The 27080-nt window shown below is 38.0% G+C and overlaps 1 protein-coding gene across 1 annotated transcript in view; it reads right to left on the bottom strand.

Moving 5' to 3' along the window:
* Positions 1 to 23521, bottom strand: part of UCHL3 (ubiquitin C-terminal hydrolase L3) — a 40870-nt gene extending 17349 nt beyond the window's left edge. Inside the window, exons 1-6 of the mRNA XM_050333048.1 lie at positions 23383 to 23521; positions 23155 to 23166; positions 15266 to 15394; positions 12088 to 12244; positions 11638 to 11723; positions 10510 to 10557 (exon numbers count right to left, since the gene is read on the bottom strand). Coding sequence (XP_050189005.1) covers positions 10510 to 10557; positions 11638 to 11723; positions 12088 to 12244; positions 15266 to 15394; positions 23155 to 23166; positions 23383 to 23424 — 474 coding nt within the window. The 5' untranslated portion in view covers positions 23425 to 23521. The remainder of the gene's footprint in view (positions 1 to 10509; positions 10558 to 11637; positions 11724 to 12087; positions 12245 to 15265; positions 15395 to 23154; positions 23167 to 23382) is intronic.
* Between the last annotated feature and the right edge of the window lie 3559 nt (positions 23522 to 27080).

The following is a 27080-nucleotide window of genomic DNA, read 5'->3' as shown; positions in this document are numbered from 1 at the left end:
ACATTCCATTGAATGGAAGCTGTTAATTGTAAACTTTTGCTCCAAAAAATATTCTAACTTTTAGCACTCCTATGTAATTACTATAAAACCATTTATAAGTCTTTGACCCATAGCAATTTTCAAATTTGTTTAAAAGTACAGGGATGACAAGAATATTGAAAGACTTTTGTATAAACTCTTTTTTTTAAACTTTTGTTACCACTTCTACCACAATTCTACAATTTTACCATTCTTATTGACGGTACTTATTTATTTTCTGGCCAATATTGCTAAAGTAATGTGAATATATTAAAAATGCCCCTTGCTTGAATGTAACGAGACCAAAAAAGACTACTGGTTTTCAAAACTGAATTTATAGCATAGAATGAAGTTCAGGGCAACTAATATTTTAATATTTCTAGTCAGTATTTCTCCTAATTTTAAATTCCATTCATTGAATCTTTTTGTCCTTTACTTCCTGTACTAGTGAGTCCTCTAGTGAGATCAACTAAGAAAAAGAGAAATTTCCTCTCCATTTAAAATATACTTTTGCATTTCTAAGAGTAAAATTTTCAGAAATGGTATATAGGAATTCTGGAAATGCAGAGTTAATACTGGACTATGGTTAATTAACAAGACAGCAATAGCCAGAAAATTCTATGCACTGCTTTTAATAATAAGCACAAATTACACTATGTTAACTGAATTTTATATTTTAATATTCAACTGAATATTTAAAAAAATTAAATTAGAATTACATGTCAGTATTACTATGAAATTAATGTTAAATATACATCTTCAAATAAAGGATACATTTACAATTTAAAATATGAAAGACAAATCATAACTTGAGACTCTATTCAAACAAGACTTATTAACAGTTAGAAACTGCAGAGAAGAGAGAATCAGTCTAACTTCACACGATGAAAAGATCACAGAAACATATTCCTGTGCTGAAAATTACAACAGGTCATATATCTGAAGTGGTAAAACAAAAGTCCTGAAATAGAATTGAATGTTACTGTCATATAAACCAGTAAGTACATTAAGTTTATTGTTTGTAATGCAAACAACACATTATAAAGAAGTTAAAAGCTTCATGGAGTAGGTCCAAAAAAATGTTCACGCAATTACCATCTGCCCCAATCCAAAACTCATTCCTATATATAACCAATTATTAAATGCTAGAGCCACTTAAATCTGAAAGGAATCACATATAAAGTTTGTCAGGCACTGAGAGCTGTGCTTTTGCACATACCTAATAGTGCAGAAGTTTAACAGTGCTGAAAAGCTCACAACTTGGCTCACATCCAGATCTGTCAGGTTTTAGAAACAGGGATCTGTGTGCTCATCTTGCTTGGGGAACCCAATCCAGCAAAGTATCTCAGTCCATATCTAAGATCTGACAGGACAAGCCAGCATCTGGTATTGCATGATCATTTCTTTCTAAGAAGAAATATGTATTACTGATTAACTTGCTAGTGGCTACAAAAATTCATCTATCTGGAAGCTCAAGTTCAGGGCATCCTCTCAGGGGGAAGTTCAAGTCCATGCCACCTTCCTCTTAGGAAGCTTCCCTGCCTATCAGCTGACAAACTATACTGGACTGAGGCTTTCTTCTTTCCTCTGTTTTGAGGTTGTGTCACTGTGTAGAAAGAAATGCCACTTGCACTAGGACAGAGATCAAATTAGCTTTAATTGCATACCAGCATCACTGGAAACTTGGGAAACAGAAGGAGGTACAGTACTTTCAGTCCTGGTCATTGTTTCATGGGCACAAACCTGGGATCAGAGGCCCTGACACGTTCTGCATCTGCTCCGTTGCACTGTTCCATAAGCCTGCAGTAACTCCTCCCAATGAACTGTTATACAGTTCCCATACACTAAACCCTGGAGCAGAGATGGGGAAGGCTGAAGCAACAATAAAAAGTGCAACTATTCCAGTCAAATGGGCAATATAATGGTTACTACAGCTTTAAGATTGTATTCAGAGAGGGGGTACTTAATATCTACAATTTTTCCCCACCACCTTTTGAAGATTTTTTTTTGGTTTGCTTAAATAATTGCTCATTATTGAGTGAAACACAGTGTTTTAAAGGGTCTGTATTAGAGTTCAAATTAAGTGTTTTTCTTCCTTAGGAGTCATTATCCTTAGTGGGTTTTTTAATATACAAATTAAAATCTATATATCACTCTGTCTGCAAATACCTCTTTGTTTTCAAGTATTTTAAATCTTTTAACAGCATTTCAAGCCTGTTGTGGTGGTGAAATCTTGAGAGACATTAAGCTTCTTCAAGTTCTTACAACAAGATCAGCAGCCAGACAGAGGAGCCTGACAAAGGAAGAATTTCACAGAGGCAGAAGATGCTTCATGAGCTTATCTCCAACAATAGACCACAGAATTCTCATGAACTAGAGGCATTACGAGCATTTCAACTGCAAGAAAAACCTTGTTCCTAACTAGGACTTCCTTACATGCCACAAAAGCCTGGACAACATGCAAATTCTTAGGGAGTTAAGATTCATAAACTCCAGTCCTCAGAAACCTACTTGTTTTGTCAGCACTACAGTTTATCAGCATCAACATGTATTTAAGCAGAAACTACAGTTTTTAAACCAAATTGGGCTACATGTGTCAGGTGATCAACATCCGCACCAGTAAGTAAAATTACTCCTTCTGCAGCTGGTAAAAATATTTACAGTATTCTCCATGTCAGCTTAATCCATGATTAAGAATGGACAATATCCCAAGAGTATTACTTTGCTAGACATATGGATAAAGACAAGAAAAATGGTGAGAACAGAGCACCCCAAAAAAATCTTTCCAAAATAAGTGATTAATTTATCTCTCCCTAAAGACCTAAATTTAAATTCTATGGCCTATGTCAGGCAAAAGTCAAGCTAGATTATCACAATGGTGACTTCTGTGATCAAAAATTAGTGGAATTACAAAAAAAAAAAATTTCAAATTAGGAAATTCTGCAAAAGCTAAATTAACTAGATTTTTTTTCAAATAGCTTTTCCCCACAGGATTTTTTGCCTTAAATAAATTGAACAGCATTTTTGCACATCGAATACTACAATTTTAGAGTACTGCCTTGAGCAAAGTTAGTTGATGCATTATCAATTCTCTTTCTAGCTTCAGCCATATTGGCAAAATGTTGCAAATCTTAAGAAATGTAAATTCTTCTAATTTTATCCCCCCAAATTAGTTGTTGGACAAATCAAAAAAAAAAAAAAAAAAAAAGAGAGAGAGCCAAACCAGTTTCTCTTTTGACTGAGGGAAAGAGGCTGAATGTGAACTCAACCATCACTGGCTATCACACATGGCCATAACCTGCTGCTTGCTGTCTCACAGACAGTGCAAGAACAGCACAGGAAGCATTATGGATTGGAGAGATGCAAAAAAAAGAAAAACAAAACCAAACTTATGGCAACTGATTGGTAGAGATGTTGGAGATGCAAAACTGTAGAAACATTTTGGTACTTTCACTTGTTGTTTATTTCTTATAAACTTGTTATTTAAATTCACGGGTTGCTTTATGGGTGCGAATATCCTCTATAGTTTTGTTTCATCCTAGAAATCAGAATTCCTTCATACAGATGTAACAATTAAGCGTAAGATGCAGAATAACAATTCAGAGCAATACTGCATTAATACCTTATTAGTTATTTGCTCAGTACAGAAATCAGATTAATGCATGTCTCAAACACTGACACGTTAGATAACATGGCAATGCCATGAGTCACAGGCCAATCAAGTACAATTTCCAAAACACTTCACATTATTCTAGAAAGCTCATTTTTATACTTCTACTGTGTAGACTGTAAAAGAGAAAAAGCCATAGCTAACATTTTTAGGCAACTTCATCACCTTTACAGGAAAGATTACATGCTTGTTCTGTAATGCTAAGCTCAACAAAAATCATCTAAGAAACAGTTATATAATTGATTTTATATTCTCCCAAGATGCAAATGTTTCCTTTGAACACTATGGATTATTTAGAAGAAACATTGAGGAATATGGGTGATTTAAGACAAAAATCTCACTACATAATCCTGCTCTCTTGGCAGGAGCAAAAGGGAAGCTCTTTATGTCTCTTCTCTAACAATAAATTGTATATGCCCCAGGGAACCAGAGATCTTTGAAAGTTCAAGTTTTATAGCAGTTGGGCACAGAGTGCATTGACTCTACTTAGTTCTTGCCAATGTTAACGACTGTTACTGTGATCAAAGTCTTAGTGCATTCCAAGCAAGATTATGGTTCTCAAGGCACACTAAACAAGTTTACAGACTACAGTTTGCAGTTATGTTTTGAGTTAAGGAAGAAATCAAGCTATGGTAGTGGTTTTAGTAGCTGTCAACTTCAATGCACGTTAGAAATACTCCTGATCATATTTGTGAACAAAAAGTATATAAGTAAACATACTGATGTGTGCGAGTATTTCAGTATTTTGTGGATATCTGAGACTTCTAATTTGTGACTTTTGACTCTCTGTCAAAACCAGTTTTGATTTTCAAAGGCTGATTTTTCTACCATCAATATTTTTGATAAAGGTCTAATGAGGTGCAAGAATGTTGTTTCTATTTGAAGCAGCAGCACAGATGCAGCATCTCAGTCCATTCAGGTCTGAGCCTCATTTAGCTCAACATATAGTTCCAGTAACCAAAGTTTTCAGCTGGTAAATAGATGTATAAAAATGTACTAAAATAGCAAAAACAAAACTATCAAACAGGAGGATTTACAGAACCAAAGCCAGTATTTTCTGTACCTCCCCCCCCTTAATAGTTGATATATTTTATACTGCAGTTCTGTTTTCTTCTCTCTTCCACAGCAACTAATGACTGAAACACTGTAGGTTAAACTTCATTTAGCTGGACACAGGCTGTTAACAGCCTCTGAGGAAGAAGAGAGAAAATACACAAATGTAAGAGCTCCTAATTTTCTCCTAAAAATCAAAAGCTCTTATTATTCCCTAACCAATATCCAGCACAGCTATTTCAAGTGGCCATGCTGTTGTGTTCATTCACTTGACTGAAACATTATTTTGAGCCATGCTCTAACAACACTAAAACAAGTAAACTTCCCGAAGACAACAAATCACATTCTGCTATGCAGTAATGCATAAACTGTGCTAAAACTCCTCTGTCCCAAAAACTTCAACCTCAAACACAAAAGCGGTTCCATATGCTGCAAGTACCACACAACATAATAAAAAATTCACTCTGTCACACAACATAATAAAAAATTCACCTTCACAACAAAAAGTGATATGGAAAGCCATTTGTCAGCAGTTAGTGATACCTTGATGTTGCACAAACAGCCTGCCAGTTACTTAACACCACAACTATTTGAGTATTTTCTGTCCACAGAAGCAAAAGCTGATGTAAGCCCAGTCTGTCAAAACTTTCTCCTCTCCTCCCAGGTGTAACATCTCTGTGCCAGCACTAGCTCCAACAAGGCTACAGTATGAACTCCTTCAGGAAACTGTTTGGGAAGCTCATGGAATACAGAAGATACTGTAGGCAATCTGACAATCCAGAACCATTTCAACAGGCACAGATACATGCAGCTGGCTAAAACTTCAGATACTATTACCAAAATAGCACTTGAACAAGAGTTAAGCATGTCAAAGCCTTTAGAAATGCAGAAACCGAACACAAATTATTCTCCAGATCTAATTCCTTGACTAAAAGCCAATTTATCTTTTAAAATGAACTTTATGTGACAGAGTTTGCCATTTTCCTTACTGTAGGATTAAGCTGTAATGAAGCACAGCTGCAAAAGTAGTGGATATAGATGCCAGAAAGATAGCAAAACAAAAGTATCTTCTACTCACATATTAAAAAGGTCCTTTATTTCAAGAATCAGTACAGATAATATTTTCTACTTGAAATAACTTCCCTCAAGCAATCATAGCATATCGTTGTTTATCTGAGCTAAACAATTTGCATTTTCCTCCTTTCCTATGCTCTCACAGGAAACTATACTATAACTTTGTATTATTAATGTAAACGAGTAGGTGGAATACAAAACAAGTTTCTTCCCCAAATCCAAATGGCCATTTGCTCTTCAAGACTCTAGACTGGGATGTCACTCTCATGTAATAACATGCTTTCCCATTTTCAAAAAATTTTACCCTTGGATCTTCTGATCTCTTATGTGAAAATAGTTCTGAAAGGAAGCCAAGATAATAATACAAAAAAAAAAGATATGAACCTAAAATTGATCAGTTCCATAGATTGCTAGTTTTCCTCCCTCAAATAATGTAGTCATTACTGATCAGTGTTGATTAGATGGCTAACGCAGATCCACAAACTGTACGACATTTTAATATTTTTGAAGGGTTGTGGTTTTTCAAAGGGGGTGTGGTTTTGGTTTTTTTTAAGAGGGTATCAGAAATGCTATGCTATGTGGTAGTACAGGGTTTCAGCAGCTCATGAACCACTGAAGGAGGCACAGGAAGAACAAGAAGAAAAAAAAAACTAAAACAAAATGGGAAAACTCAAACACTGCTCAGCATGAAGCAATAATATAAGGATCAGCTTAAAAGTATATGTGCAGTTCTCCAAAGAAACAGGTTCTATTTTTCACATCTTCAGGCATCCTAGATATTATAAACAGAAGTATGTGCTCAGCAGAAGCCTCAAGGAAGAATAAAGAGGATCTTGAGTAGCTGGCACACGCTCTTGTCTCAGTAATACCTGCCTTTCAGGAGCTATCATATAGAAAAGAGTGAGCTGGACCTTGAAGCCAACATGACACTTTCCTGTGGAACCATTCCCAGACCTTACTGCTGGCTACCAAAGTAATTTTAAACAGACCTACATGTTTTACTCATAGAAGCATCCATAAGACTGCTTTACCTATTTATTTGCATTACTGCAACAAAGTGAGACATGGAGCCACAGCACCTGGTTCAAAACCTGACCTGAAGGGTAAGTCCAAATTTACAATCCTTTTAATTTGCAAACTTGAAATGAACTAGCAAAAACAGTTCCTAAAGTTTAATTTCCTTGAAAGGAAAAAAAAAAATCTCTGTTTTTAAGAAAATATTTAAGTAGTTTAATAAAAATTCAGTAAACTTCATTAAAAAACTGACATAATACAAAAAACCTTCCCAGAGTATACCCAGTTCTAATTCAGTCTGTAGATGGCCTGTAAATGTTTTAAGTACAACACTGAAAGTTACACAAAATGGATAGAAACACAGCTTTTTTTTTCTTTTGTAGACAAATTAATCATAGATATCAAACCTGGGAAGCCTGTTAAATCACCCATCAAGGCAGAACATTTTATAGCTTTCACTTTCAATCCAGTTGCTTAGCAATTCATCTTAATACTTCATCCAAATAGATCACACAGTAATGATACATCCCAGAAACAAACTGATCATCATAACTCTTCTCTTCCAGCAATTACAAACTGGAATCTAGAGGTCCACTAAGATTGAAGTTATACAAGTAATATCTTGCCAAATGTTTTTTTTTTCCCCAGATAAAACTCTTCTTCAAAACATATGAAATTTAGGAAAAAGAATCTCCTTACAGATTACCCTAAAAGAGAAAAAAATCCTACTCACCAGACAAGTGAATACACAGGTACTAGAAAGACACTGCTGTATTCTATTACTTCTAATTTTTATTTCTAGCTAGACTTGCTTTATTTTGAGGTTTGAAACACTCACATACACAAAACAGAAACAAAAGCAGAAAACCCACCAACATATTGTAAAAACTAAGTAGTCATTGAGATGATAAAAAAAAGCTTGTGAAGACTTAGCAAGACTTGTCAGGAGCAATCAACAAATAAAGGCTTTACATAGAAGCATTAAAGGCTGAATCGTCAAATATCTGAGACTTCAGAACCCAGTAAAAAATCCCAATTAAACAGTATTATCAGAAGAGAACACGTCTGTAGTCTCTGTTATTTTTAAACCTTCAAAAATTTTACTTTTATCTCAATGGTGTTATGTTGCATTTTGCATGGTGGAAGGAAATAATAGAATCTTGAAAGCAGTTGCAAAGCTTCCTAACCAAATCAGCCATACATCTCACTTTTGGAAGTCACTCTGTCTAATACAGTTAAGCCTCAGGAACACTTTCAGAAGAATCTGAGTGGACAGTAGAATGCAATACCTATCTAAGGGACAGAATTACCCACAGATCAGGCTTCATCCTTACAAAGCAAGCAAGCCAAGTTAATCATCCTAAAAAAAAAGCAGGCTTGCATGTTTTCATAATCTTTAAATCTGTAGAAGACCTAGAAAGAACTTCCTGGTCACAAAGCTACAGCACTTATTATCATTAAGCAACTAAATAAGCCACCTTACTCAAAGGAAAGATCTTGGTGCAAAATGCAGGAGGAATGGGATTCTCTTCTTTCTTGATCTAAAGGTGCAAGAAATCACCAACTTACCCCACAGGACAGGTCAACAACCTTGTATGTATGACCTGTATATGGGAACTTCATCGTCTTCAAGGTCATGCTGTTCATCAGTCCCTTCAACCACTACGTGAAGAGCTATACAGTGACATTTAAAATGTACCAGTGGAAGGGAAAAGACTAAGAGATGAACTCATTCCAACTCTTAACTATAATTCTCAGCGTATTCATGTTTCATATTTTGTTTTGTTTAAAAAGAATAGTACTTTAAAGAAAAATGATTCCTGAAGTACAGATGACAGGGGAGGCCTTGCTGCCCATTTAAGTACCATAGCTAGGTCACGATTTCCAGGCAATTTAGATATTGCAGTAAGACGGCTTGTTTATTTCTTCCCTCCTTGGTTGATGGACCAGAACTATTCCGAAAAAATGGTCCTAGGAAATGTATCCAGCCTTTGTACTATTTCAACTTTGAAAACAAAAAGACAGGAAAAACCTACTTTACCAGTCTAAGGAATATCCATAATCAACTATTTCCAGATACAGTTATACAAAACATAATAATAAATACTTGGTAAGGGAACTACCTATTCAATATTTGTGTTTAGACATGATTGCTAAGAAAAATCTTGTAAATTTCTATTATTAAAAAAGTCTTCATCTTTCCACATAACTACTAATCTTCTGTATTGTGGTTATCTTGATCAGGAAACAAATTATTTAGTGGCAGTTCAAGAAGTTAACTGTTCCTTATTAGGAGATTCCATCATCACTTAAGATGTTACCTGAACCTTCACAAAGACTCTCAGAAACACAGCACCTTTGCATTTTCTTTCACAAGCATTCCATAATATCTGCCAGAAGATTGGACAGGCAGAGCGTTTCCTGGATGAATGTCACAGTACATGAAAACAACTAAAGAAGTTTCTCTTTCACAAGGATCTCAGAAAAGATTCTGTCTTCATCAATTTGTTGGAATAATCTCTCATACTGAGTTTGCAAAGAATACGTAGAAAAGATTAATTTATAAAAAAAAACAGACCAGATTTGAGTCTCTCATTTAGAATAGGAAAAGAAAGACAATTTTTTTTCTGATGATTCTTCTTGAAATATTAAACCTTAATTAATTAAGAGGAAGAGATAAGAAGCAAGAGTAGTGTGGTTTTTAAAAGAAAATACCACAAAGGAAGTTGAGTATCTAAACAGAAATAGTTAAAACAATTCTCTTAATTTTCATTTCCCAACAAGGTAAGGGGGAGCAGAAAGAACTGCTTTGCTTTCTCCTGCGTTGTCTACAAGACACTGCACAAGAGAAAGAAAACCTCACCTACTGTACTACAGAAAGAGAGAATGGATGAGTTGCTGGAGTCACAGTCCAACATAGAAGGGTTTTGTCAAAGCAGTGCTAGCAACAATCTAATTTATTTTTTTGTGGAATAGATACTGAAATCTGAACAGGAAAGATGGAAGACAGACTTAGTATAACTGAAGCAGAAAAATGCTGAATGTTCAAGTTTACGTTGATTTGAAGTTTTTTGTTGGTTTTTAGGTTACTTTCCCTATCACACAATCTGTTGGGGTATAAATGCCAGTAAATATATGTATTAGTGAGACTTTATCTGAATCTGTACTGTATACAAATAGCACATAACACAATCACAAACATACAAATCACAAATACAAGTATTGTACTATTTCTTTTCCTGAAGTAAAACTTTTCGAACTTGATCGTATCATAAAATGTTTGTTCCATTTGTGTGATGTACTATGGATCTTACTGTCTTTCCGACAAATTTGCAACATCGAAACCTCAAATTTCATTAAAAATAGTATTGCTGTCTGTTTCACTCTAAAATTAAGCTTGAAAAGACCTTCCATGTTACATAAGAGCTAAAACATCCAGTGCAAACAAATAACAACAACAAAACCCCAAACCAAACAAAAATAAACCCCTCAAGCTTCAATTTTGGTTTACCCCCCAACAATGCCACTTTGTGCCCTGATCTTGGACTCAGGACACAACATTGCAAACCAAGCAATAATCTCAATTTCACTGTAAATCTTTAATATATTATTGTTCTCATGTCAATTATATTAAACTCAAAGTAGTTATTAATAAAGACTTTAAAAAAAAAAATGAATACCTCAGTCTGACCTTCATGGGCACTGGATTCATGAGTGACACGAATAGCCTAAAATTAAAACATATTTCCATCAGACTTTAAATGAGAGACTTCCAGTGTTTCAAGACCTACTTATGCTCTTTGTTATATCAAATGCCATAGATGCAACTATTCTGTTCAGTGCTTTTAATAAATAAAAAAGATAATAAACTAATAATCTCCACATCCAAGGATCTTGGAAGACAATATTTCAGTTTCATTAAAATTAATTCAGATCAAATATCTGACAGTTTGTAATGGCACTTTTACACAAAGAAAACAATACAAGTGTTTTTGTTTTCCATCACTTCCTGAGCAGACAAAATAATTTAGATAGAAACTCTGATCAGGTATTTTGTATATTTCTATAGAAAATGCCATCAAACCTCTGCTCTTTCTGTTTGCTATTACTTCCTTCAACTACATGTTAACACTCATATCCCTGAGGGCTTCACAATAAGCTTAAACTTAACTCAGATTTAGGAATCATCAAGGTTTTAATTTTTAAATAGGATCATCATTACCATCAGGAGCAACCATGCTGTTCTCCTTTCACCACTGGCCAGATGTTTCTGTTACATCCTTTCAAACAGCACTAATGATGAGGCCAACCACTTTACCAGCTAGCTCATCTCATTGTATGGGGTTGTGGGGGAAGGAAATTATATTTCAGCCAAATCAGCTCTTTTGTGTGTTTCAACTGCTAAAGTCACAGAGATATGACTAGAAGGCACAAATGAAAAAAGGAAGTAGAATGACCATCCTCTCAGCAATAGCACCAGATCAGCTTAAGCTGACCATTAAACCGCATCCTGAACCCACAAAAAGGAAGATTATGCACGCATTTCTCACGCATTTCAAAGTAATTTTAAACTAAGCCAGTGAATTAATATGGATGAGGAACATTGATAAAAACGTGACTGAGCTATGGGCAGGCAGGAATACTCTAAAATACCAAAACAGAGTTTTCTTTGTAGCAACTGTCCGATCACAAGCCCATTGTAAAACCAAATTGTTTAGGTGCTTCACTGAGTCAAGTCATCTGGACAGTACCTGCTCATGCAAGTACTTCTTATACCATTTTAAATAAAAGTAGAAACACATACTAACTTCATAAGTTTCTAGATATTTGGCCCTCTCTTCAGGAGTCATAGATAATGAATCTTCTAGGAACTTCTTCAGTGAAGAATTAGTTTCTTAAAAAAAACAACAAAAAAATTAGTGTCATGTTTTAATTCCAACTTCATTCAAAGCTTACAGAATCCAACAAAAGATTTGAAGACAGAATTACGCTGTATCTTAAAGGCACTGAAGGCTGACTGCAAGAGGAACTGCTACCTGCTACATTTTGCAATGTTTCAAGTGCTTTAGCTGTGAATTAGTATAAAATACTGGTTTTGTAATTACAGGTAGAAATGCACTTTGAACAGAGTTCATCGTTTATGAATGGTTATAGTCAGAGAAAACAGTACAAAATGTATCCTTCCCTTACAAAATGTATCCCTTTCCCTTAGGGAAAAAAGGGAAAAGTCAACAAAAATCCCAAGCAAAAAAACTTACCAAAGTTCATTTTATCTCTGTTGTTTGCAATAGCATGAATTAGCCCAATTGTTCCACAAGCATTGTTAATGGTCTGCTTCATGAAATACACTGACGATTTCACGTCTTGTCCCTTAGTTTTTATTCTCTCTTCTTCTTCTGTTCTGAAGGTTTCATACTAGAAAGAAAGTTAAAGACATTGCACAAATAGTACAAATAGCTAAATTATCAAGTAAAAATAATTTATAAAAAGCAACACCTAACTAATATTGTACTTTGAAATATTTAATGTGTGTGGTCCAACAGGTATATGTAAACTTACTCCCCTGAACAGCTCTACATTGTTCATTAAACCAATGCCTTGACACTAATCAAAATACTGTCACATCTGAAACATCATTTTGAATCGTGTAATCTAACATAACTTCAAAAATATTTAAATTATTTCCTTGATCTCAGCACCTGTCATCATCTCTCTTCAATTCAACAAAAGGCTTTTTAAGGACACAGGGTTCAAAGTGCTTTCAAGAAAACCATGATACTTCAGGTGATTAATCATCACGAAGCATTCTTAAAAGTTCCATTCTTACATTTCATTTCTCCCAGGAATATAAACCAAGATTTGTATAACACCCAGGGCCCCAAAACAGGCCCTTCAAAAGCCACATTCATAAAATAAATATTTTCTGTAGTAAAAATGAATTTAGTTTCTCTGAACAATTTTGTTCAGTAATTGTTTTATAAAGATAATAATTGTTATACTGTTATACTGCCCAATAGTGTATTTTTTGTGGCGTTTTTTTGTTGTCTATGGTTTCTTTGTTCTTTAGGGGGAGAGTTGTGGGGTTTATTTTGTTGGATTTTTGGTTTTTCGTTTTATCTTTGTTAGGGTTTTTTTTTTTAAGATTTTAATTTCAAACAGAAAAAGAAAGAAAGAAAGAAAGAAATACGCAAATGTTCCAGATAATGCTTCCTCCTTTGCCTTTTTTACGAGGTACTTTTGCAGACAAAAAAATTGAATACCAAAAATACAATTCTGAGCAAGGCATAGACCAGATCACCTCCTAACCTGAGCTATCCCATGATTTATATTCACTAGACCATGTCCAAAATGGCCAACAATCACAGCATTCACTTTGCCTACAACCCACAATGCAGAATAAGAAAGCCATTGACCTTTAAACTGGACAACTACCCTGAAATTATCTGTATGCCAACAAGAGCATCCTGCCCTAAAAACAAGTTAAAGAAGATTGATATATAGGAAATGTGAAATAATGGAACTTCAGACAGAAGAACAGACATGTTAGAAAAGTGTTTGCAAAGGCAGCAAAATTAATTATGAGGCACACTTTCATAGATGTAGACACAACGAAGAAACAGAAAAAATAATAAATTAAGTAAAAACATAATATTACAGGCCATTCTGAACGGAAGGCTGATGAGTGGAAAATTACTCCAGAAATACAAAATATTGCTCAAGGCTCTTGTGGAGTTCACACAGAGCAAAAGGTTCAGAACATTGGGACCTCACATGAAAGAGTCAGCATTCACACACTCAGGCTAAACAGCTGATAGAATCACTTGTGTCCCTTATGTTTCAGAAGGATTAACATGATGAATATTTGGCTGGTGGACAAATTTGATTGATTGATGCAACAGAGCATACGTTTTTTTCTCTGGTTTTGTTTGTCACATGCTTCTTCAGGATGAAACTGGATACACCTTCTGGAACAAGAGGAAGATTGTTCTTTCCACTGGATGATGTTCCCATAACATGGTCCAAGAAAAGGTGGTTTGCATAAGTAGGGAGGCAAAACAAAAGTGGCAATCATGGAAGGAGCTCAGACCTGTAGCTAGAGCAGCCAGACACAAACTACAGCACACAGATAACAATGCCTCAAAGGTGACAGAAAGGACATTTCCTGAAGGCAGGGAAACGAAGAGCTTGCTTAAGTTCAAAACCATCAAGGTGGTTGAAATAAAGCTTGAAATGGAATGCCTACATAGCTATTTTGGAGAAACTGAGAGTGCAGAGGTTTACAGGACCTAACCTGTAAAATGACTGACCTGTCACTCTTCTCTGTATTTAAACACATTTTGTTGTAGAAATTAAGCTTTAATAGCTAAGTGGTTTGTCCTTATAAACTACGTGTTCGTTTTGAGAGACATATTAAAAGAATGGAGTTTGGGCAGATTCACTCCAAGCTTTTGGCTGACCTTATCACAGTCACGTAAGATTTTTATAAATTGAAAGATCACTACGAATAATACAGTGCAGACACATAATAATAATAATAATGGCCAGTCTTCGCGAGCGAAGATCCGGGGAAGGTCTTTACACCTTCCAGCCTGCGCATTGGATTTTTTAGGTGAGACACAGTGTGCGCGGAACTGAGCCCACCCTTTAATCCTAAGGTTCATCTGCCGGGGCCAAGCGAGCTTGGACGGTGGCAGCGAGGTCCTTAGGACGTAGGTGGGTTGCCTTTTTTAAGGGCTAACGAGCTCCATCTGCCCGGGGAGTGTCCCTGACCGGGAATCGAACCCAGGCCTCGGCGGTGACAGCGCCGCGCCCTTACCACTAGACCACCAGGGGCTCCCAATGTAGACACATATGATGACACAAAATAATCAAACTTGAATGTTTAACCAAAACAAGTGTTCCAAAGCCTAATATAGAGAAAGGAGGGGTGGAAATTGTCTTTCAACTTAGAAATACACCCCATCTGTCCATGAAGCAAAAGTCATATCAATACTGCCAACTGAACTGAAAGTGGATTGAAGTTTGATCAGTGCAACAGGACAAAAACTCAAAAAGGGTAGAGTTCTCTACCTCTTATTTTGCCTTTGCTATTGTAACTGTCTGCTAAAAATAGCAGAATTGAGCCATTTCACAGTTCATATTAAAAAAAAAAAGCCTTACATTGTCTGCAATAGAAAAATGTGAGATATTTCTCTGTGTTTCTACATTAGCTTTTCCTATTCCAATTTAAAAAGAAATCAGCAATATACTTGCAAGTTATCAAAAGAAGATTCTGAAGGAAGCATTTCATTGTGTTATTTTTAATTATGAAGTCTCTTGAATAAGGCTTCAGTCTCACCTTGGTTCTATTATGGCACCAAAGTACAAGATTCAAATAGTTGATTCCCATTTCATTTACAACAAAAGCAATTAACTGGTTATTAAATAAATATTTACCTTTTCTGTTATTGGAAAGAGAAGTAGCACTGCGCATACAGGTCTTGGCACCATGCTAAGCAGCTCTGGTTCCATACCATAAACATCTACAAATTGCCAGTCAGGATGTATACCCAACTGTTTGAGGAACTGGAAAATAAATTAAAAAAAAAGTATAATATTAAATTAGTACATTCATATACTATCTTTTCAGAAGCACAACAGAGTATTTACAATGTGAAATACACTGCAACAAGTCATACTTTCCAAATTTTAAGGAGAATAAGTAAGATTCAAGTTTTAAGAAATAAGGCTGAAGAAATCATAGTGCTAAGAAAGACACACAAAATCCCCATGTTTTATGTATTTTAATAGCCTTTAAGAAAGGGAAGTGGAAACACTCCCAGCACTATTTACTGAAGAATTAAAGCATTACAAACTCCTGAATGAAGTATTTAACATAATCAGAACTCCATAGATATAGGGAACCTTCTATTACTCCTGTTACAATACTGCCTAGAAACTTTACAATCTAAGAAACTGTAACTTCTAGTAAGCAATGACAGTGATGACAAGAAACGATGGTCAGCACTACAGGGAACAGCAAGAGCACAGGCTTAGTCTGACAAGCAGTGATCTTGACATGCAATCAGCCTACACAACTTTACTGTAGAACCATAAAACAAGAATAAAATACTAAGGAGACCCAAAACAGGCAAAGAAGATATCCCTCTGTGTATCAAGAGGGTTTTGTTCAGGCTTGGGGGAAAAAAAAAAAGATTAAAATATCCTTAAAAAATTAACTAGATGTTAAAAACTGTACAGCATAAACCCCTGTGTAAGAGACTGACATTTGGGTAACATTTGAGCAACAGATGGCAGGACGGGAAAGATCCTTTAAACAAACATATGGAACTAATTTTTAACATGGATACGTGCAAAGAAAAAGATGGAGTTCAGTCAACGACAGTCAGGTATGTAATCTTTGGCAACTGCGGTAAAAGCAAGGCAGGACAGGGAGAAGACAGGGAGAAGAAATTTTCTATGGATAAAACCAAGTTGTTGGGAACCAGGTAAAGTTCTTTAGTGGGACAAAAATCAGTATTAGATGTGACACAGGAAGGTCAGAAAGACAAATGTCACAAGCAACAGCGTCAATAAGTTACACTAATGCCTACATTTAACTTCTATATTTTCCCCTCTCTCAGTCATTTTCTGGCTCTGTCCTAGGCCAGACAAAGATTTTGGTACAAAAAGGAGTTAGTAAGGCAACAGGAGGTAAAGTACCCTTCCCCACTGACAAAGCCATTTCCTGTTAAAGGACAGCAGGCAGCTATCTGTATGCTTTTTAGACAGTGTCACTTATAGGGAGAGACCTGTGCTGCTTTGTGTTCCAGTTATTCAGTGACTACCCAAGCAATTTTATTATACTGTAAGGAACAGCTAGGGTACTTCAAGGGCTCAATCACTTTCAGCTGCTTACCTTCTCTTAACTGATACTACGAACTCAACATAACCTAAAATAGCACCTTTATATTTCTCTAGATCTGCACAAGAGAGTATCAGATTCTCTTTCACAGACACTGCTTATCACACTGCTGACTATTCTTGATTTATAGGTCTTCGAGCATCTACCTTAGAAAAGAAAAAAAAAATTGGCTATGTTACAGAAGTCTTATAGGAGATCAGGAACACTACCACCACAACCTCCCCACATGTCTGTATCTAGTATTAAGAGTTTCAGAACTTTCTTTTACTGATTGTTATCATATTTTTGGTTGTCTCTTTTCTTGTTGTTTTAAAATACCTTTCTGAAAAACATTTCCGGTTTTTCACTGGTCCAGTTAACCATTATCAAAAAGCCACTTTTGAAATTACTTTACATACACCCCTGAACACCTTATCTGCACTTTCTATAAACTTCTCATTTCCCACAGTATTCCAGAAGGCCCATCTTTCTCACCTGATTCATTGCTGTTTCTAAATAGCTAAGAGAGAGTGTAGAGAAGATGGAGGCAGAATCATCTCAGCAGCACACAGTAAAACAATGACAAAAGACAGGCTAAAACACGGGCAAATTCGAACTTGATAAGGAAGGCATTTAAATTTTATAAATAACAAACATGACAAAACACTAGCACAGACTGCCCAGGAGGCTGTGGAGTCCCTGTCTTTTGAGAAATTCAGAACTTGACAGGCTGCTGAGAATCTGTTCTGAACAGAGAACGGCTGGTCGAAGAACTCCAAAGGTCCCTTCCAGCCTACATCATTCTATTCTAAATCATAACAAACTGTAAATCTGCATGTCTAAATGTTGGTTAATAGCAAAAACATTACAGTAAGAACATTCAGATGTTCCCTATGCAGCATGTGGTATAACACATACTGTTTTCATTGCTGGTACCACTACCTTAAGCTGCTAGATGTTAAGCATTGAAAGAAACACAGAGCAGTTATCTTTAATACACTACTCTGTTCTGAGGTATACTGGCTACTGTTTAGGTTCATGATATTTATTTAATTTAAAAAACAGGAAAAGTGACCGTGCTTATTATTTAAGGAGCCTCAAAAATAGAATGGAAACGCAGTGGACGAAGATAACCCAGGTGACTTGAATTCAGCAGTTAAGGATACTACTTCTGCCAACACAATTAGAGACAGCAGGAAGATTTGATCTGTGGGGCTGATGGAGACGTGGAAAGGACAAGTGCGATAAGACAATGTAAGGGTGCAATTTACTTTAACAGAAAACTTCTGAAGTAGTAAAGGTACAATTTAAATATTGTCAGAATAACAACGCGCTTTTCTACTTCGTATAAAAACAAAGTGAGGACAAAAACTGAAACAAAATAGGACCTTGAAATTTAAGTGCAATTAAATTTGGACAGCATCTGCAAATAATTCAAGAAAGTCACATTCTAAATACTAAGGCATTATACTAAAAACTTTGAGTCTTTTAGGGCGTCTAAAAGAGCAGCGCTGACTTATAGTTAGTGTTCCTGTTCTTCTCAATAAGAGATATATATTTTTAATATATCCATAGAGCAGTTTAGAAACTTAATGCTCAGTATACCCACGCAAAGCCGTATATATTGGCCCTGGGCATCCCAGAAGCAGCAATGCAAAGCACGCACAAAACTGGACTAACCAGTTGATCTAGGCTTCTTTCAAAACCATCCCAGCAAGCAAGAGCTTTAGAATGATTCCAGCAGAGTCCTGAGATGCAGTTATCGAGCCACTGGTTCAAAACAGGATACCATATTATGTTTAAGAGACCTGTTTCTTTCCCCGATCTAAAAAGTTTATCATAATAGTGATGAGCTGGATAAATCCACTCTTCTAAATAAGCTGTTATACATATTTCTTCTTTTTACGGTTCTACTAGAACAACAATTGGATTCTAATGATTCTGCTGGTCCTTTAAGAAAGGAAAATGTGGAAGTGGGGAACAGCATTTTCAGTCCAACAAGATAATGTATGACATGAACCACTGTCACTTGTTTTCCACTCTGTAGCACCCTATTCTGTATTCCAGACAGTAAAGGTTTCCTTGTTACAAGAACTAAGAAACTGAGCAAAAAAGAGCATAAGAAAAGGCCAGAAGAGGTAAGTACAAATAGTGAAATTAAATATATAGTTTTCTTTGCTTTCAGTTACTGAAAAATGTACAAAGACAGACCTAAGTCAATCTTTCCACTATTCATATAAATTATACTCTAAAACTCCCAAAACAAATTACAATTTTCCCTTTGAAACAGATCTACATATTTAAACTCAGTAAGAGGGCTACACAGCTGGAGGTACTGTAAACTGGAAGCCATTTATGACGTGCTCTCCCAGTGGACATCTACAATCCCTTCATATTTCTCCTTGTGCTTATTCTTTGCTATGCTGTGCCACAGCCCCAGCACTCCCCCTTTGCTGGCTCTGTGGAAGGCTTTCTGAGGTGTTGTCTTTACAGAAGGACACATACACAGTCCTAGTTTTCTACTTTCTGAGGCTACACCTATAATAACAGGTTGTTTTCCAAGCATGTGTGCTATCTCCAATGTTTTCATTCTGCTTACCACAAAAGAGTTAAACTCGACTCCCTTACCTTAAAAAAACAGTAAGTTTAGCTAAGCATTTTCAGACAGACATCTGTGTTTCTCCACATCTGACATCCTTGCACTCCAGCACAGTAGCTTATCTACAAGTACTGGTTCCCAACACAATTCTTGAATCATGTGCACTGCCTTTTCAATTACTTTGATCAGTATGGCTTTCCTTTGGGAAAGCTTGTGGGATAGTGTTTCAGAGTTCAGAAAATGGAAAGACCTTTTAGGAAGGTACTGTTTCCAAGATAATTAATACTTAATCAATCTCTGTATTTGCCTAACACCCTGGAGATATGTGTTCTATAAATGGCCGAAGACTGGCTGCATCCAGCTTCTGCCATTTGTTCTGTGTTTTGAGATTGCCCTGTAACTTTAAAGTAACTTTAATGTCCCAGAGTGGTCATGGGCTAAAATAAATCTCTTTATGTAGCTGACTCTCAATACCTTAATGGCTTTAAAAAAAAACCACAACAAAACAAAAAAACCCCAAACAAACAACAAACAACAAACCCCAAAACAACTCCCCCCAAAACCCCAAAACAAAACCCAAACAAACAAAGACACCAATGAAAACAAAACAAAACAAAAACAACCCAAAAAGTAGGATCAAAGGCCTGAAAATAATGCTGAAAGGTAACTAAGAACCAGGAAGTTCTGGCCCTATGGGGCAAGAGAAACCCAAGCTACAGTCAACTCTCAACAGTTTACCTTTGAGCCACCTAAAGCCACTGCTTGAGCACTGATCAGATGCAGTCAATTACCTACCCTTATCCAGATATAATGAAGGTGGGAGTTGAAATGGTACCTTATCCAGGAAGTTAGGAAATTTCTTAGAATAGGTGAGATGAAGAAAGGGAAGAAAGAATGAAAAAAGGTAGGAGATCAAGACAGAGATCCATCGAATACTACTTTTTTGCTTATTTACACTTGCTGGACAATCAGTTGTGGGTTGCAAGCCAGACTGAAGCAACATCACGATGAAGAACAATCAGCTTGTGTCCTGATCTTTTCACTCAAAAATTTGCATGCAGTCTGGTTTGTTTTCTTCAGGTAGTAGAAGAAACTGAGAAGATACACAGACAAGCATCATGTGGTAAACAGTGGGCAGAAGATAAACATGATTTTCTTGCCTCCTCTCTCCCATTAGTGGGGAAAAACTCATAAGAGATGCAGGAAGAAGGGCAGCACTAGTCACAGCAGGCCCCCCAGATGAAGGTCAAAGAGAAGAAACCATTCCCTGTCACCACTGTACACAAAGTGGAGCTTTGTAAATGCTGAATCATCAACTCATTCTGTATCAGAGGTGGACAACAATTCATTCTGTCAGACTGCAGAAGTGAAGGAGAGAAAAAACAAGTACTGTGACAATTACATTAGCACAGTATGGTACATTTAACTACTGATTTCGCTCATTACAATTACCACTGTGTGGCCCATTTAACTGTGGTACATTCTTGCTTAAAAACACCACTACAAATACACAGCTGTGGTATTCCGAGTGAGTCACTGCCACTGGAAATCTTTAAGAAAGAATATTCCTGTTTACCCTCACTAGCCCATTTCTGAAGCTTTAAATAATTCTAGCACACAGGCACAGAAACAGTCTATATACACTAAGGACTTGGAAATTCCTACACTTGCATTATTACACGAACACTTTCAGATACAGAAAAACTTTTGAGATATTTTTGAACAATTTCACATACCCTATAACTGACAAATACCAGTTTTTCTCAATTATTGCCTGAATTTCTACCACAAAGACTGAAATCCTCAAATTTACAACTTATATTTCAAAACTAGAGAGCACACAGGATGGTAAGAATATACTAAAAGCAACTGAATCTGCATTTAGTACACGTCTAGTTACTGTTAAAAAAGGGAATAAAATGATTGGCACAACAATCAAAACATCCTAAGCATTTGTTAAATTGTAATGAGAGTTTTAACTACAACCCAAAACTTAAGAATCCATGCATCTTACAGGCCACTGAAATTTTTAAGTGTTCACTACCACACCTAGTATGTATATTTCAGTTTGTAGAAGCACACCACTGTTTCTTTAATCCTGAAGACTTCTGCAATATTTTACAGAGCACAGTACAGAGTACTGCAAAACGTGTCTGTCCTTGCAGACATCCCTTAACTCAACAGGATTTTCTAAAAACAGGTTTGCAACTTCATTTGAATCTTGAATTACTATTATTATTGGTTTCAACATAAGCAGGATATGAATAACTTGTGACTAACAGCCCTGTTGTTACACAATTCATCATTGTACTGATGAGATTAAAAGGAACGATGACTAATAATGCAAGGTGTATTCATATTCAACACTCACTTTTTTTTTTTTTTTTTTTTAAATAGCCACATCTCAGTCTAGATAATAACAACTCCTGCTCAGTTAAGACTGCTCAGGAAGTCTAACTGATCTCAAGTGGCCTTTTCTACACAGAAATATTAACAAGTAATGACTTGCAGAGCACAAATTCCTACAATCCATATTCATCCACCAGTGACAGATATCCATCACCAATGCAGAGCCAATGAACAAGAGAGATGGATTTTAAATACACTTAGAAGGACTCATTTAACATTCTTCTAGGATTTTCTCCATATAACAAGCACATACTGATATAAGATACATCAGATTAAACACCAGTCACTAATTTTTCCTCCTCAATTTCTACTTTACTCAATTTGTACCATGATGAGCTCATCTCAGTACTTCGAAAGTCAAAAGAAGTTAGAGAATTTGAAATTCTACTAGTCATTTATTCACAATTGTTTTCTTCCAAACTGGAATTTAGTCTCTGAATTTCAAAATGTAAAAAAAAAAAAAAAACACCAAAACCAAAAAACAGCAATACTGTAAGAATTGTAAAACTATTTGCCCTAGGAAACTATAAAGTACAAAACTACCCAGCATCAAATAACCCTTTACTCTCGTACAGATGCAGTTTGCACATTACAGCAGCCACAACAACGACAAAAAAAGACAAACAAGACATTCTTCACACACAAAAATTCTCAGTTTCCAAAATATTTCAACAATATAGTGTTAAGAATGTAATCTTACTGCTGGAAGCATCAGAGCCTTTTGGCTTAAACACCATCTTTAATGTTATGAGACCTGCTGAAATCAACATCTGACCTCTAATGCTTGTTAAAGGTGCTCAAAATTATCACTGAGAACATGATGCAGGCCTGGAGTATGCGTGATTTCCTTTCAGCCAGAGTTTATTTAGCATGGGCACTGTTTTCTGCACTAGAACAAGCTTCTTTTCTCTAGTGTGGGTTCTACCACTCTGACAAAGACAGCAACAATAAATCATGCAAATATGGTCACGTAGAAGCAGCAAAGTGCAAATGGTAAAGTGAGATTATTTCTTATGGTCAGCCAAAGAAGAATGAGACTGTGACACAGTGATGCAAGCAGATCCTTACACGAGAACAAAACCATCATGTACATGTCCATCACTGGTACGTTATATATAAATATATAATAATAATTTAATCATTACTTAGTGAATTAAAACCCACCTGGAAATATATTTTATTACGTTAATAGCCAGGTCACAACTATTCTCTTTTACTGTTTTTGGTTGTTTGTTTGTTTGTTTTTCTTTCATATAGTATCTTTACGTGAGAAGTTCCAGTACGGTCCAACATGAGAAGACTGAGCGCGGACACGTAAGTGAGGAAGGGGGCACTCTCCCTGGAGAAGCAGGAGCCTTTAATACACGAAAACGAGACGAGACGGGCCCAAAGCTGCAGAGAGACTAAAGGTTACCTCAGATAAAAGCTGCTTACCTGATTCGTGACCTGAAAGGAAAGCAGAAAACAAAAGCGCGTTAAGATCCCGGTCGGATCCACGGGCTAAGACCCCTCCCGTTCCCGGACATCCCTGAGGCGGCGATGCTGAGCCCGGCGCGGCCCCGAGACCTCTGCCCTCCGCCATCCTCCCGCCCTCCGTTATCCTCGCCCAGCAGGCTGGCTGCCGGGCGGGCAGCCCTCCCACCGCCCGTGCCGGGTACTCACGTCGGGGTTGGCCTCCAGGGGCAGCCAGCGGTGGGGCTCCATGGCGGCGGCAGCAGCGGCGCTCCCGGGTCGGGCTGGGTCGGACTCGCAGTACGGCTCTGACAGCGCCCCGCGCCGCCGCGCCTCAGCCTGACCCGGGGCCGCGCCACCGCGCCGCTCGGGGGGGAAGGGGGGGGCGGGCCGAGGAGGAGACAACCCTCCAGAGCCTACCCGCACCTCCGCGCCGCACCGCAGCGGCCGCCGAGGCGGCGCGTCCGGCGGTGACCGCCGTCCGTCCCTCGAGTGCTCCGGGCGGTGATGCCCGGCAGATCTTCCACTGCGCACCGTTTCAGGTCCCCCCTCGGCAATGGATTCTCCCAGCGGGGCAAGGGGTGGTGCCTCGCCCTCCCCGCCGCCGGGGCTCGCGGCGGCCGCCAGGGGGCACCCCCACCGCGGCCGCTCGGCGCTGGGGCGTGGGTCAGCTCCCGCTCCCGCCGCAGCTGGAGCCGATCCCGCCGGGAACCAAGGGTGCGTGAGGAGCGGCCACCAAGCGCCTCGACAGCCCAGCCCCACCGAAACGGCCTCCAGCAGCTGAACGGAACGGCGGCACGGGCAGCGCGCAGGGAAACACATCCGTGGGGAACGGGGCAGGACGCGGGGCGAGGTGGGACAAAGGGAATCGGAGGGAGCGGCAGTCGCAGTGAGCTTCTCCTACATGACAGAATGTCCTGAGTTGGAAGGGGCCCACAGGGATCATCCAGTCCAACTCCTGGCCCTGCACAGGACACCCCAAGAGTCACACCGTGTGCCTGAGAGTGTTGTGTGCTGTGACCACTTCCCTGGGGAGCCTGTTCCAGTGCCCAACCACCCTCTGGGTGAAGAACCATTTTCTAATACCTTACCTACCTCTCCCCTAGCACATCTTCAGGCCATTCCCTCGGGTCCTGTCACTGGTTGCCAGAGAGAAGAGATCAGTGCCTGCCCCTCCTCTTCCCCTCACCTGAGAAGACCTCAGTGTGTGTAGCAGCAAGGACCTGGGCACTGAGGACCCTATATGACCTGCTGAAAATTATTGTTAAGATGTGTTAAACCCTATTAAAGATGGCATTTTTCTTCTAAAGCTGCAAATCCTCTCATATATTCCATCTCAGGATCATAAACGTGGCATTTCTTGGCCTTTTGGATACCATGAAACATCTTGTAATAGATACATAGCATGTACAGTGTAATTACATTTTATATATGTACACATACCAGATGCCTACCAGATGCCTTCTTTCAAGTTAATTCAGAAAGGCTAAAAATGAAGGAACCCCTCATGGCACTTGTGAGGTTGCACCCCAAGTACTGTGTTCAGTTCTGGGCCCCTTAATTTAGGAAAGATGTTGAGGTGCTGGAGCAGGTCCAAAGAGGGACAACGAAGCTGGTGAAGGGAGTCGAGCCACAAGTCTTATGAGGAGTGGCTGATGGAGCTGGGGTGTTTAACCTGAAGAAGAGGAGGGACCTTACTGATCTCTACAACTGCCTGAATGGAGGTTGTAGCAAGGTGGGGTTCACTGTCTTCTCCCAGCCAGCCAGTGACAGGACAAGAGGACATAGCCTTAAGCTGCACTAGGGTAGGTGTAGGTTGGATATTAGGAGGAATTTCTTCACAGAAGCTGTGATTAGACATTGGAATGGGTGGTGGTGGAGTTAACCATCCCTGGAGGTGTTTAAGGAAAGACTGGGTGGGGCACTTAGTGCCATGGTCTAGTTTACATGATGGTGTTTGGTCGTAGGTTGGATTTGATGATCTCAGAGGTCTTTTCCAACCAAACTGATTCTGTAATTCTGTGATTTCTTGGCCCCAGCCCTCCCTGACTGCTGCTGGTCAGCACCCTCTACAGACTGAAGCTGACCCATGTATCCCTTGCAGCACTTTTACAGGGCCTTGCACTTCCAGAGGCAGGCATTTGGACAAGGTTTTTGTAGAAGCCCATGAGCTGGGCCTCCCAGCCTGCCCGGCCTGTGAGCACAAAGACTTGGGGCAGCAGGAAGCAGGTGCCTGAGCATGCATGAGCATGCTCATGGGGTGGGCGGAGAGGGTGCAGGAACTGTGCCAGTTAACTGGCTAATCAGAGTGCTGTGAGACAAGGAAGGAGTGCAGCATGAGAAGCAGATGGTGTCTCTAGGTACTGTGGTACCTGGGAGTACCCAAGTGCCAGGAGGGCAGAAGGGCAGGGCGTTGGTGATAACCCACAGCCCAGGAGCTGGAGGAAGCCAGTTCACAGATACACTTCCTCCTGTCTGACTGAAAAGCTCTTTGAAGAACTTGGTGTAGTTCTCTAGAGAGTTTTGATGCAAATTGCACTGCCTTCTGTAAATGTTAAGTCTACTAATGGAAGAAATGACCTAATGATGTTTTTATTTTATTTTATTTTACCCCCTGTAATTACTCAGCAGAACTATGGTGATGCTACATGCCTATGCCTGAAGCTTCTGGTTTGGCCCACTAACAATACTGTAGCATCTCTCTATCCAGTCTACTTGTAGCTCATGACATTTGTCTTCTAGTTTCTATACTAAATGTCTTCTCAGAGGAAGTTCTCAGTCCTATAGCTAAAAGATGAGCCCGTACTCTCAGGTCACCATCACAGCCTGCATCTCCATTCTCTGCCATGAAAACCTTCATAGAACACACTTCCAAAAGGCAGAATTTTCTAAAGATGCACAGTTTAATTCTGTGGATGGGCAGACAAGCTGAAATCACTGCATACTTCACCGCCTTCTGTTCCAAATTCAGAGAATTAAAAGCATGTTTACACGTTGATGAAAATAACCCAAAAATAACTTCAAATTTCAGCAAATGATTTTGTAATTACCAAACCACCAAGATATTAAACTTCACATCCATCTCTACATCGTGGAAAAAGAAACAAAAGTACCATAATGAATATTAGTCATAGTGCTGAAGGCACTACTGAGAGACTTAATGAAATTGTAATGTAAAATAATATGTAATGTGAAATAATATGTGAAGTTCTCTAGATAACAAAGTATGTAATAGAGTTATGTAATTTAAGAACAAAGAGATTGTTAAGTCATGTCCTTGGTATCAGAGACAGATCTCGGTGGTGCATACATCGCTAGTGTTTTGACAACCATGAGGTCATAAGAACACACACTATTAAAAATCATTTGCACACTTAATTAGACACTTTAGAAGGGAGAGACCAAAACCAGACAGGCCATAAATGTATAAAGCTCATAAACACATATTATGTTCCATAATTCTCTTTTCCTGAAATATATTCTAGATTCTTTCATTAACATTAATTGAAAATATGCAATCTTAAACTAGTCAGCAATACTGTGTATTGGTTTTATTACTCTCACAGTCTCAGATTAGATCTACAAAGATTTTAACATTACTGTATATATATAAAGTTAAAACTAAAACTGATTACTAGGGAAGTTTAAAAATATTATTTTTAAAAGTGAGACTGGTGAAGGATCAGTGTTGCCTTAGTACTCCAGCCACAGGCCAAAGTTAATTAAGATCAGTATGAAATGCTTATTGAATACACTTGTAGTTTATAAAAGGTGTCTTTCCCCATAAAGCTGAAGATGCTGTTTACCTACACAAGTCACCCATAAACTGCACAGGGGTTTTTGCATATGTACAGGATGATTCCACAATCCACCTGAACAAAGTATGGTCATTTTGTACCAAGTTCAAT

Source organism: Myiozetetes cayanensis, unplaced genomic scaffold, assembly GCF_022539395.1.
Source record: "Myiozetetes cayanensis isolate MyiCay16 unplaced genomic scaffold, myiCay2020 scf5-8, whole genome shotgun sequence".
Taxonomy (NCBI): Eukaryota; Metazoa; Chordata; class Aves; order Passeriformes; family Tyrannidae; genus Myiozetetes; species Myiozetetes cayanensis.
The sequence above is the reverse complement of the archived record's forward strand: the minus strand, read 5'-3'. Positions and strand labels throughout refer to the sequence as shown.